At 36.6% G+C, this 13689-nt stretch overlaps 2 protein-coding genes across 4 annotated transcripts; one reads left to right on the top strand and one right to left on the bottom strand.

Annotated features, from left to right (window-relative positions):
- The first annotated feature begins 296 nt into the window (after positions 1-296).
- LOC107787378 (uncharacterized) lies at positions 297-9686 on the top strand. 3 transcript variants are annotated; one of them, XM_075253616.1, is made up of 16 exons: positions 297-528; positions 1690-2439; positions 2530-2874; positions 2966-3024; positions 3191-3262; positions 3606-3708; positions 3798-3869; positions 4252-4350; positions 4508-4606; positions 4761-4859; positions 5012-5110; positions 5231-5329; positions 6632-6733; positions 7405-7561; positions 7833-7890; positions 8700-9686. In XM_075253616.1, exons 1-15 carry the CDS (start codon positions 463-465, stop codon positions 7844-7846), a joined length of 2235 nt encoding a protein of 744 aa, XP_075109717.1. In that variant the 5' UTR covers positions 297-462; the 3' UTR covers positions 7847-7890; positions 8700-9686. The 3 variants fall into 3 exon arrangements, with proteins under 3 accessions (XP_075109717.1, XP_016464419.1, XP_016464418.1); XM_016608933.2 differs by lacking the exon at positions 8700-9686 and having other exon boundaries at positions 7833-8694; XM_016608932.2 differs by lacking the exons at positions 7833-7890; positions 8700-9686 and having other exon boundaries at positions 7405-7794.
- On the bottom strand, positions 7731-11964 carry LOC107787379 (two-component response regulator ARR11-like). Its single transcript, XM_016608935.2, has 5 exons — positions 11548-11964; positions 10170-10322; positions 9729-10088; positions 9509-9585; positions 7731-9228 (listed from the first exon to the last, which is right to left on the bottom strand). Exons 1-5 carry the CDS (start codon positions 11690-11692, stop codon positions 8326-8328), a joined length of 1638 nt encoding a protein of 545 aa, XP_016464421.1. The 5' UTR covers positions 11693-11964; the 3' UTR covers positions 7731-8325.
- Positions 11965-13689: the final 1725 nt, after the last annotated feature.

The following is a 13689-nucleotide window of genomic DNA, read 5'->3' as shown; positions in this document are numbered from 1 at the left end:
TAAGGTTAAATTGTTTGATTTGATCTAGATACTGGGTGTATTTAAGTATGTACCCAACTAATAGGGTGCTTCCGTTCCGTGTAGTAATGTTTTAGATAAAGTGAGCCGTTGTAATGACCATCATTAGACAGATAATTTAGGATATTAATACTAAATTCAAACTAAGTCCAGATCAGCTAAGGTTTATTACAAGCAGAGAACAGAGATAATTTAGAAAGAAAAATCCAAAAGAAAAAAAAAACTAGCCGTTGGAGTCGCCAATACTTCCCTCTCCCACTTGAATCGGAAAATAGGTCGTTGTCTGAAACATAACGTTCCAATCTAACCATCATCCTCTAATAACCCTTCAGCAGCAGCTGTATGTTTCTGCATCCAAGAAAATAGAAATTTTTCCCAAAGAACAAATATACTTACTTCTTTAGGTTCCAAGAACCAAACAGAAGAAAGAAGTGGGTTTAAGAAATGGGTGAATCGACTTCAGCTTGTCTTGTATGGTCCTTCTCTCAACCTTCTCAAGAACGCAGTGAGGTTAGTCCGATTAACCAGATTCAAGTTTGCTGCTTCAAAATTTCATGTATATTGTAGTTATTTTGGTAAAATGCAATCTTTTCCTTTGCCCATTAGGGTTGATGAATAACATTCAAAAACTTCCTGCTTTTTTTGTCAATATTATGTATATGGTTCTCCACTGTTTCATAATTGAGCTTATGGGTTTGTTTAAATGCAATCTTCTGCACCTTTGCCTATGACGGTTTAGGAAATTTTTTGACTAGTGAGTGGGGCTTTTGAGAATTCAAGCACTAGGTTTACTTTCCCTTTTGTTTGTTTCTGTATCTCCAATATTGACATTATCAATTATCGTTTCTTTTAATTAAACGGGTCAAAATGGAGGGGAATGGAATAAGGGATTCTTATTGTCAATTTTGGTACTGAGGCATAGTTGTTATTCTTCTTCTTGGTGGTGTTGTTATCATCAATTCTTTTAATGGATTCACGGTCTTTAAGCAGTCGTTGAGCCAGGAATTCTAACAAGAGGATTCAAAAAAAAATGTGAAAATGTCATTTCTAGTACTCCCTCTTTCAAATTAGACGAGCTACTTTCTTTTTTAGTCTGTTCCAAAATAAATGACACATTTCTAAATTTGGAAATAATTCAACTTTAAAATCTTCATTTTTTTTACTCTTAATGAGAAACTTTTATAACCACACAAGTGTCATAGCCCACAAAACTTACCGTTTAAGCTTTTAAGACCACAAGTTTCAAAAGTCTTTCTTCTTTTTCTTTAAACCCTGTACCGAGTCAAACTACCTCATCTAAATTGAAACGGATGGAGTAGTATTATTTTTGAACAACTTTTGCCTCTATGCTTATTTATTTTTTTTTTAATTTCAAGGGGATTCAAAAACTCATACATATATATACAAGAAAGAATTTATTTTTACCCTATTGCACAGTCTAATTATTGCTCTTTAGTTTGTGATTCTGATGTTGTTTCATAGTTTATGAGCTATTTAAGCCGAATTAGTCATGGAATTTTCTCTCATTTGCTCTTTTCATTGAGCATGTCCGAGGAAAATTTGTTTAATGGATTGAAAATTCATTTGCAAATCTAATCTCCTGAACATGTTTGAGATTGATATGTGGGAGTTACTCATTTAGAAGCTGAGCGGGAAAATTCCTCATTACAGGGAGACCCTTTACGTGCACTAACAGCATCAGTATCATTTGGAAGATTTATGAATGAATCCCTGGCTTGGGAGAAGTGGTCATCGTTTACTCACAATCGGTATCAAGAGGAAGTTGAGAAGTACTCAAGGCCTGGTTCAGTTGCTGAGAAGAAAGCTTACTTTGAGGCTCAATTCAAGAGAGCAGCTGCTAAAAAAGCAGCAGCTTTGCTCGAGCAGCAGAATGCAGCAGTTGGTGTGTCAACTGATCTGAATGTGACAAATCAAATCAATGTTCATTCCACAGTGGACTCTGAGTTGACAGGGACTAGCAGTTATGTGGGTGCTGATGAAGCACAGAGAGAAGAGGGGGATGTGACAAATCAACCCATTGATGATTCCCCAATGAAATTTGAGTTCACAGAGAATGGCAGCTATGGGGTCACTGAAGAAGCACAGGGAGGAGAGGACCATCTAAATGTGACAAATCCAAACCTTGACCATTGCACAACCTGCTCTGAGTTGCCAGAGAATAGCAGCTATGTGGGCGTTGAAGAAGCGCAGGGAAATGATGGGGATAATACATCTTCTTTTGGCAGCTATGCTACTCACGAAAAAAGTAACTTAGAACTTGCTGAGACTGAAAACTCAGCAGAACAATCTTATCCAACAGAGAATGAAGTCAAGTCATTGAATCAGGCGGAAAATGTTGTTGTAGAGGTCAATGAGAATATAGTCCAACTGAAGAAGAAGAAGAAGAAGACGCAAACAAAGGTTTGTCTGTAGCATTGCATAGTGCTTCTTTCTCTTTTAAGCTAAACTGGAATTCCTTCATTTCTAATTGAACATGCTTCAATCTCGTAGAATGCTTTTATGGCGGGAGACTCTGTGCTTTCACTGAAGAAGAAACCACTGTCCTCAACGAGTAGATTAACAAATAACAACGAATCATCAAAGTTGAGATCTCGTGTCAAACCGATGACAACTCTGCCACTGAAAGTGACTGATAATAGAAAGAATGGAAAAGACTTGATTGACAAAAAGCGGTCAAATCCAAAATCTCTTCAGACGCTAATCAAATTTTCTTCTCACAAAGAGGAAACAAATAAAACATTGTCTCCAATTCTTGAGAAGATAGTGAATTCAAGACTTGTCAGATCCGTCACCAAAACATCTAAAGACGGCAAAGTTCAAGAGACTTCAGCTCTGGTGCATTAATTGATCTTTGTCCTTAATTTCTCCTGGATTCTTGCTTTCAGTTATTTGATTTGATCATGCCATATGCATCTGCAAAATGCAGGCATCTGTAAGTGGGATATCAAAGCGCATTTCTGAAACCCCTCAACGAGAAAATAGAAGGTAAACTACATACTATTAAGAACTGAAAGAGCAGGTTAATGAAGACAAGACAGAGCATTATAATGATTTTTCTAGAAGTTGTGGCTTTCATTATTGATAACAGCAGTCGACGATCTTTAGTGATCTAAATGTTTTACTGAAACGGTCAAACTCTTTGCTTTTGCAGGACTAGAACAAAGCTTGACCAACCATTCTGTAGAAGCGACACAGAAAAGGGTGAATTGCTATCACACTCAGGGTGAGAGCTTCTGGACCCATCTTTTGTTTGGGAATTTGTCTTTTTTGCCATTTGGTTATTGATTTCAGTTTGAAAAGGACCTTCAGTTATCTGTTGAGGAGAGAATGTAAAGTGAGCTTTCTTTCATTTATATGCATGCTCTTCAAGATTTGACTTTAATAATCGTTCTAGTTCTCTACATGTTTTTTAAGTGAAGCACCTTTCTGCTTTATTTGATGTAGTTAGTTTCTAAATTTTGCAAGTAGAGGCAAATAAAAGGTCATGTTGCAAACAACGATTGTTTTACCTAACAATTTACTTTGTTGGGCCATTTTGAGCTGAAGCCATTTACCTTTTGGAGCAGAAATTTCGAATCAATAAACGAGAATGGAAACAGAACATGTTCCCGTACTGTATTTTCTCCTTTCAGCTTAAGAAGTGAAGAAAGAGCAGCAAAACGAAGAGAGGTACATGAAGAGCTGATCAATGTCTATGTTTCTGTTCTTTCTTTGATTTGTCTAATCTGATCATGCACTTGTAATCTGTTCCACTTCAGTTCTTTCAGAAGCTAGAACAAAAGCCGAACACAAAGGAAGCAAAAAAGCAGCAGTTACATGCAAAACCAAAGGTCATTTCCATCACTTTGTTTCCAGAGGAATAACATATGTGAAATATAGGCTCATACTATATGGTACTCATCATAAAATTAGGCTGGACCTAACACTCTTCCTCTCTCTCCATGAAATGAGTAAGGAGGCGAAGAATAGATTTTAGGATCACCAAAGACATGAAATTGAGTATTTTGCAGACCATCACACCATATCCATGGAATATATACATTTTCCAAATTAATATCATCATTACCACTCCTCAACTCTAGCAAGTAGAGGATAAATGAGACTACACATCTTGAAGGAATGGGGCTGAATTGGTCTCATGTGTCTGAGCAGAGAAGAAGATTGAATTTCTTTGGCAGTATGCTAACGGGAGTTGATTTCTCATTTTTACAGGAGAAAGCCACCAGCAGTTCTAAAGTGCTTATATCAAGAGCTAAACCAAATCCAAGCATTCATCATGAAAGAGAATCATTTACCAATCAAACGAAAAAGGTACTATTCCCTTTTCCATTGACAAGCTGGTTGTCACCATTAGCAGCAACATCGTTGAATCAATGAGGCGGAATTGGTTCATGTTCCTGAGCATTGAAGAAGATTGAATAATTTCTTTGGCAGTATGCTAACGGGAGTTGATTTCTCATTTTTACAGGAGAAAGCCACCAGCAGTTCTAAAGTGCTTATATCAAGAGCTAAACCAAATCCAAGCATTCATCATGAAAGAGAATCATTTACCAATCAAACGAAAAAGGTACTATTCCCTTTTCCATTGACAAGCTGGTTGTGTCACCATTAGCAGCAACATCGTTGAATCAATGAGGCGGAATTGGTTCATGTTCCTGAGCATTGAAGAAGATTGAATTTCTTTTGCTAGTTATGCTAAGGAGAGTTGTCTTCTTTTGCAGGAGAAAGCCACTAGAAGTTCTAAAGTGCTTACATCAAGAGCTAAACCAAATGCAGGCATTCAGCTTGAAAGAGAATCATTTGCTAATCAAACGAAAAAGGTACTATTCCCTTTTCCATTGACAAGCTCGTTGTTACCATAAAGCAGCAACATCGCTGAATCAATGAGGTGTAATTGGTTAATGCTCCTGAGCATTGTAGAAGATTGTATTTCTTTGCTAGTTATGCTAAGGAGAGTTGCCTTGTTTTGCAGGAGAAAGCCACTAGTAGTTCTAAAGTGCTTACATCAAGAGCTAAACCAAATGCAAGCATTCAGCATGAAAGAGAATCATTTACTAATCAAATGAAAAAGGTACTCTTCCCTTTTCCATTGACAAGCTAGTTGTTACCATAAAGCAGCAACATCGTTGAATCAATGAGGCGGAATTGGTTCATGCTCCTGAGCGTTGTAGAAGATTGTATTTCTTTGCAGGAGAAAGCCACTAGTAGTTCTAAAGTGCTTACATCAAGAGCTAAACCAATTGAAAGCATTCATCATGAAAGAGAACCATCAAGTAATCAAATGAAGAAGGTACTCTTCACTTCTCCATTAGCAAGCTAGTTGTTACCATTAGCTGCAACGCTGTTGAATCAATAGGGTGGAATTGGTCTCTCCTGTGTGTGTGCAGGGAAGAGGATTGAATTTCTTTTGACAATGTTAAAATATCTAAAGAGTATGTGTCTAGATTCATAAAGGTCTAGATTTATTGTACTTGAATAGAGAAAATCATACAGAATTTATACATATCCTTAGACTTGTATAAAAGGAGCACCTCTTGTACATTATTAGTCAAGACAATCACATGGTAGCGAATTCTCAATTATCTTGGTAGAGACTTAAAGAGCAAACGGTACTGCAGACTCAAAGAGCTTCCGCTGCTGGCAGACGATTGAATTTCTTTTGACAATGTTAAAATATCTAAAGAGTATGTGTCTAGATTCATAAAGGTCTAGATTTATTGTACTTGAATAGAGAAAATCATACAGAATTTATACATATCCTTAGACTTGTATAAAAGGAGCACCTCTTGTACATTATTAGTCAAGACAATCACATGGTAGCGAAGTCTCAATTATCTTGGTAGAGACTTAAAGAGCAAACGGTACTGCAGACTCAAAGAGCTTCCGCTACTGGCAGACGATATCGGCCAATGTGTACTGCCTGCCAAGCCAGTGTTCTCTTGTTTGTTCTTCCTTTTAGTGACCGTCGACGCCCCTTTATTCGGCAACCAGTACTCCTATCTCTGGTCGACCTTTCAGGTGTCACTCCTCTCTCTAGGATCATTCGACCACCCTTCATCTCTTCAGCAACCGGCGCTGCTACTTTTTACGAGACCAAATACCTCCTCTAACCTTGAATTTTCTAGTTATTGTTCTGTCAATTCAAATTACGTTGATAATGTTCACGATTTTTGCAACCCCATATCTTTTCAGTTATTGAGAACAGATTCTGGAGGAAAAAATTCCAACACTGCTTTAGAATAGAATATCATGCAGAATTTATTTGTACATAGCAAAGACTAATATATAAGGAACGCCTCTACATTGTTAATCAAGTCAATGAGAAGCTTTTCTATTTTCATGGGAAGTATGCTAAGGAGAGTTGTCTCGTTTTGCAGGAGAAAGCTACTAGTAGTTTTAATATCAAGTGAATATGTGTCTAGATTCATACACGTCTAGATTCATTCTATTTGAATAGAAATCCATACAAAATTTATTTGTACATAGCCTAGGACTAATATATAAGGAGCACCTCTACATTGTTAATCAAGTTAATGAGAAGCTTTTCAATTTTCACAGGCAGTATGCTAAGGAGAGTTGTCTCGTTTTGCAGGAGAAAGCTACTATTTGTAGGTTTAAAGAGCTTACATCAAGAGCTAAACCAAATGCAAGCATTCATCATGAAAGAGAATCGTCAAGTCATCAAATGAAGAAGGTACCATTCTCTTTTCTTCTTTGACAAAACTAGCTGTTACCATTAGCAGTAACCATATGAAATTGATAGATAACACAGCTGCTTAAGAAACAATTTGCTTTCCCATACACGTGTCACTTGTTGAAGACCAATGTCAAGGACACTAGACAAAGTCTTCTATGCTGGTAAAACCTAAGTTGACAGGACACTAGACAAAGTCTTCTATGCTGGTGAAACCTAAGTTGCTCGGACGCGGGTGCGGATCTAGAGGCCGGATCCTTCGAGATGTAAATTCTAACATTCGGTGATATGGATCCTCGTATAGATATGGGTGCGGGGATCTGCCTAAAAAAAATTTAAAAAATAAAAACATAAAAATATCTCTAAATTATGAAAAATTTTGTGGAATACTTAGATATAACTTGTAAAGTGTAAATTTCTTTTTTATTCTCAAGTTGTAGATAAGTAAAGGATTGATTTTCTAGATAAGGTATATGCATGATTTCGGGAATTAAATTGTATCTCGTCTCAAATTTTTCTGTCCGTCGTGGTTAAAGTACCTAAAATTGTTTGATCACACCCATACTAGTGTCGTGTCGACACGGGTGCGGCACCTAAACTGACGTGTCGGAGCAACTTAGGCTGAAACTGTACACTTTTTGGTTCTCACCTTATCCATCTGCGGTTTGCAGATGCCGCAGCAACCTTGCTCGCCAAAACTCAGTAGGAAGCCAGTGTCAGAAGTCCAGGACAACAAAAGTCGACAACCCTGGAGGCTTTTGGGGAAACCTTATGGATCAAAAGATGTTAAAAGGGAAAACAACCTTCCAAATCATTTCCCAGTGAAAGGTAGATCACACAATCCCAAATCATTTATCAGTGGGAGTACGCAGGAAAATGCTTCGCCAAATATCCAAGTTTAAGACAGCTGCCGATCATAAAGAGCATTTTCTGCATGTTATATAAGACACTGCTCCAAATGTCTAATTCAATAGGGTACCCATTGTGTTTCCAGTCGAGTGGTGAAATTCTGCATGTTATATAAATATTATATATGGTTTAATTCTTGGCTGACTTTGTCATTTCTTTTTAATAATATTAATTTTGGCATCTTATGCAGCTAATACAGAATAAAGATAATGATTGAGTTTGTGACAGGACCAAAATCAAGCTTCATGGTATGGCACCTATGTTACAGAATAAAAACATTGATTTTCTGGAGATTTTATGACTGGGCCCAAACTCCAGCAATTTCTCTTTCAAATCTTGGAAAAACCTTCATACTAGTAACAATTTGCAGAAGCTCCTTTTCTGTCTCTTCTCCGATTATCTTTTATGACCAAAGATGAGTACATCTGGAGGGATCAGCGTTGCAGCGTGGTAGTTGCTGACCCTTTCTAAATCTACTTACAATACCAGATAAAAAGAGTAATTTGTGTTCAAGAAGTGCCCATGCTCGTAAAGTACATTTTTGTGAAGATGATCTTCCACTCCACCAAAATCAAAAAGCACCTCTTTTCTTGGGACGGTTTCTTTAGTTGAGAAAAACATGCCAGTTGTCGATGAGCAATGCATATTGTCTACCCCTCTAAAGCTTCCCAAATGGATAAAGGTTAGACTATGAACAGACCTTGGTCCAACACAATACCTTCCAATGAATCATTTGGATACTCATAATCAAACCTCAATGTATCATACAAGCATGTTGGAACTCCAGAAATGGTTTGTGGATCACTGTAGTCAAATTGTTGTATGTTCCGAAGTCCATAATAAGCTGGAAAACATTCACCTTGAATAGAAGCATCCTCACCTAGAGATGCAACAACTGATCCACTTCCCAAAGTTAGATTTCCTGGGCTTGATTGCAGACCATTGACTAGATTTTGATCTACATTTTGACTCGTCATACTCCATGTAGTACTTGGAATTTGCTCAAGAGCATGAAAATTTATTTGATGGCTCACAGGTTGAATGGCTTCCAATGCAGATAATTTTCCTACTCCACTTCTGCTCTTGAAGAAAGAAGGCTTATTTTCTTTACTGGAAACTCTGTCCCTCACTTCATGAGAAGGTACAAAGTTGAGAGAACAAGTTGGTTGTGTGCAAGACGGAAAACGTGGTTTGAAATCTTGTTTGTATTGAGGTTGTGGAGCTTCTCCAGTAAAGCAATATGGAGTGGGTACATTGAGACTTTTTACATCGGTATTGATCAATGCAAAGGAATCACTGAGGCTTGTCTTTGAACCAAAGTTATCTCCAACCACAGACCTAGGCTCTGCTACTGGCATTGAAACAACACCCTTTACCTTGCTCTCATATATGTTGGCCTTCCCATTTTGAACAATAGCCTTGTCTCCAGAAACACCACTACACTTGTCATTTATAACATCAGCGCACACATCCACTGGATTCTGAGGAGAATTTTCTTTAGAAGAAACATTCGGATGCTTCATCCCACAAAATGAAGCTTTGACTTCATTTTCTTTCTGCAACCTAGTCAAGTATAGGCGATACTTCTGCAAGAAAATGATACTGTTGTGAGAACCTTTTTACCCTTAAGTTTATAAAACCTGGATTTCAAGAAGCAGAGAAGACCGCTCATGTTATATAGTCAAGGTGAATAGACTTACTATCCTTTATTTTATTTATCTCTAACTGGATCTGATTTTAGTGTGGAGACAATTTTCAAGAACCAAATCTGATCACAAGCGAGAGGTTCTTGGCTGAAGTGGCTGTATATGTTGGCAAAGTATGCCAATGCCTCTCATAAGAAACACAAGTTGTAAAAATATTCACCTGTAAGTGGCTAGCAACATTTTCTCTAGTCAACCATGGAACACCCATCAAGTCCAGTATCTTCTTGGGACCAGCTTCTGCCGGAAATAAAAAGCATTAACACTCTATCCCAATGGAAATAATTATTAGATATGCATACAGAAACTTTGAAGATGAATGGAGTTTAAGTTTAGATTTATATCTTTTGGTGCAACTTAAAGAGAAATTTTGATGAACTTACTGTCAAATCCAATCTGGTTTACGGCTTTGACAAATTTCTGATGAAGATCTACAGTCCAAACTACTCTGGCTTTCTTCATGGAAGAAGAATCAACACATCTTGAATCAGAAATTTCTTTTTCATTGTCAAAATCTTTTCTCTTCTTGCCCGAAAGGAGTTCAGTTCCATTAAGCATCCACACTTCATCAAATTGGTCCATTTCATGGTTTCCGATGTCCCTTGCCTCGTGCATCCTTTTTCTGAGGACATGCTGCCATATGTTTCTAAGTTCTTTCATCCGTATAGGCTTCAAGAGATAATCACATGCACCGTGTTGAACGCCCTTCATCACCCTGCTTGTTTCTCCATCGACAGACATCACTGGAAAGGTAATATGAAAAATCAGCATATATGTAGTGAGAAGAGGGAACAAAAGTTAGTACGTAAGGAAAGAGAACTGACTTATGACAGGAAGATCCATCTCAAGTCCAACATGCTCAAGAAGCTTAAATCCATCCATGTCAGGCATGTTAACATCACTAATCACAATGTCAAACCCATCCTTTCTTTCTCGGAGCAGATTCAGAGCCTCTCGTGCTAGACCACATACCGTCACTGCAAGAAACCAGTTATAAGATTTTGAGAAACCAAAGGTTGCAACTAAGAAAAAGAGTTCTACTTTAAGCTTAGAAGAAGTATTTGATATCTTTGTTTTATCAATAATGATTCATCACAGTGGACCAAAAGCACCAAAATAATACAATTGAGAGATGAGATGTGTATCACCAATGAGTTAGAGAATCCACATAGGTTCAAACTCTCAGTGCAGTTATCTCTAAAGCATCATACCAGAAGCATGATGCAGAGGTAGTTAGGAATGACCTGACTCTTGAGATAGAAAATAAAATTGTATTATGCAAACAAGAGAATTTGCAAAACTACTGCTTCAAAGATAATCATAAATCACCAATTGAGCATTGTGATCTTCATACGAGTAGGTGTAACTGTTTAACTCAAAAGGGATAGATTTACATCCCCAATTCAATGGAGCTATGAAGCTCCATTGAATAGATTTAAAGATAAAATAGAATGTCGATAATTGATTGTCAGTCTGAAAATCCAAAGAATTAATTTCTTAGTTCTCTTTGATGCCTCAGCTTGCCCCAAGAAAAGAAAGACCATTTGAAGTAGTAAATTAAACTTGCAGAAACAACAATCAAAACTGGCAGAGAACCAAAGGTGCACTAAAAACAATTTCATTGTTATTATCAAACAGAAAAGGCGTGGAGATCAATCAGTATAAGGATTCTGTAAAGAACTTTGCCTCTCTTTGGAATCTCACATAGGAATACATAATTCTAGGACTTTCACATGCACATAGAAAGCATCACAATTCTGGAAACAAAAACACACAGCCTTAAAATCGAGCTATGGAGATGAATTGTTGAAACTATAATTCAAGCTTCAAAATCCAATAAGATGATGCCACAAAATTTTCAAGAAAATGAGTAAAAAGGGTGTCTTTTTGCAGTAGTAAAAACAGAATTCAAGCTAGAAAATCCAAGATCATGCAACAAAGTGAAAAAATGAGTAAAAAGGGTATCTTTAATTAGAAAAAGAAAAAAAAAATTATGGCAGCATGAAACATTTCGCAACCTGATATAGGCGGTCTACTATTCTACGGCTCGACTTTGTGACCCGTAGATAGCACGGAAATAACATTGCTCCAAGACTCTAAGAAAGGGGGGTGGTAAAAAAGAATTCAAGCTGTATGAATTCAACCAGGTAGGATCATCATACAAAATATCAAGAAAAGGAATAAAGAGGAGGTTTTATAAACCTTCATAAGAGCACTTCTTAAGCATCTTTTCAAGAATTTTCAACCAGGTAGGATCATCATCAACAACAAGAACCCGTAGACCAGCCGGGAAATTATCACTTCTTGGAGAAGAAAACCCTGCAGTGGTCTTACTATTCTCCATCATAAAACAAAAAAACTCCAGATTCAGGACGACTACAACTTATACCTGCGCGCAGCATATATATATATATATATAAAATAGGAATAAACAAAAGCAATAATGTTTTGATATGTGATAAGAGAGAGAGTGAGAGTGAGAGTGAGAGTGACAGACTAAAAAAGGAAGCTGTGTGAGACCCAATGACTTTTAAAATGGAAAGCTTTGTGGGAGGAGAATGAGGGAAACAACCAGCATTTTAGCGCCGGCTATCTCTATCTCGTTATAACGTCGTGTATGACTTGGCACTTTTTTTCCCTTTCAAATATCTTTGTTTTTCTCACAACATTATCAAATAGGACTTCATTTCAACAAAATTAGATTTTGACTTCTTTTTTTTTTTTTCACCTTGCAAATTTGATGAGCCTCTTTTGGGATTCAAAATAAGTTTACATTTACAACTCTTATGTGTGGGCATATTAGAGGACTTAAACAATAAAGGAAATAAATATTATCATAAATATATATTGTTGAAACAAAAGAAAATGTATTATTATAACAAGAGACTTAAAGTTATCTATCTATGTTTTGTATTACTATAAAAGCACAAAATTCCAGTATAAAATATTCATCGATCTTTTATTCTTTATAAGTGCACTCTATGTAGAATAAAATTGTAATAAATTATTTATTAAAGCTTCACTATTTTTTTCCTAATCTCTTTTTTAGTTAACCAGTCGAGCCTTTATCTACCACAAGAAAACTAGCATATCGTTAAAAATTTACAATTAATTTTCAAGTTCTTATTTTAATTTTCCAGAATTTTAATACATTAGAAAATTGGTAACTTTAATTTTTTGAAATCATTATGTCCTCTATGATCAGGTTAGAAAACCTGTAAATATCAATTTTCATACCGTTTTCAATTTTTTTGGGGTATAGTAACCAGGGGCGGCCATCCAGATTTGGGGGGGCCTCATTTTTTATTACAACTAATAAGCTATATAAGTTTAAAACAATTATGTAAAAATCAGATAATAAATAAAGCCAACTATAACAGTTATTTTAAGCTCGAATTTCTAACCCTGAACCAGTGGTTCTGGGCCAATTTCCCCAGCAGAGTCGCCAGAGCTGTCACACCTCCTTTTTCCGCACCCGCGAGGGTGCAAGGGAGTTTTTCCAATTAAAGGACAATCGAGACGGGATTGGTTTATTTATTTCAGAGTCGCCACTTGGGAGATTTAGGGTGTCCCAAGTCACCAATTTTAATCCCGAATCGAGGAAAAGAATGACTCCATATTACAGTCTGCGTACCAGAAATCCGGATAAGGAATTCTGTTAACCCGGGAGAAGGTGTTAGGCATTCCCGAGTTCCGTGGTTCTAGCACGGTCGCTCAACTGTTATATTCGGCTTGATTGTCTGATTTTATACAAATATGAACTTATGTGCAAATTTTATCTTTTAACCGCTTTATTATTATTGTTTTTAAAAGAAATATGAACATCGCTTAAAACACGTCTTTGGACTGCGTTACATGAAATGCACCCACAATCCGGAACACGTTTTATTTGATGTTTTGGGATTTGGATTCGGGTCGCATGAAATGCACACCCAGGCTTAAGAAAGTAAAATATTAAACATGCGCCTAAAGAGACTATCGCGTTATTATTTTGGGGAAGACCGTGAAATTCGCTAAACGGTCCTTCCGAATTCTAATTAAACCATACATTTTGTGAGGGCCCCGCAATCTATACGTTTTATTTGGCGAGGCTCGTCTCATTTTTATTTTTACAGGATAAACCTACAATGACTATATTTTCTATTAAGTTCGTCTCTAAACTAAAAGAAAATCTCTTAATTATTTACATGCTGAAAAACGTAACTTATTAGTTATTAGTTTACGGCTAATGCGAATGGAAAATTGCGATTGAGTTTGTACAAAGAAAAACTGCTTTCATTTTATATTCTGTTATTCAATAATACTAGAACATGAGATTGACCATAATATCAAAAACAAATTAAT

Source organism: Nicotiana tabacum, chromosome 5 (assembly GCF_000715075.1).
Source record: "Nicotiana tabacum cultivar K326 chromosome 5, ASM71507v2, whole genome shotgun sequence".
NCBI lineage: Eukaryota > Viridiplantae > Streptophyta > Magnoliopsida > Solanales > Solanaceae > Nicotiana > Nicotiana tabacum.
This window is presented reverse-complemented; position numbering and strand designations above follow the sequence as displayed.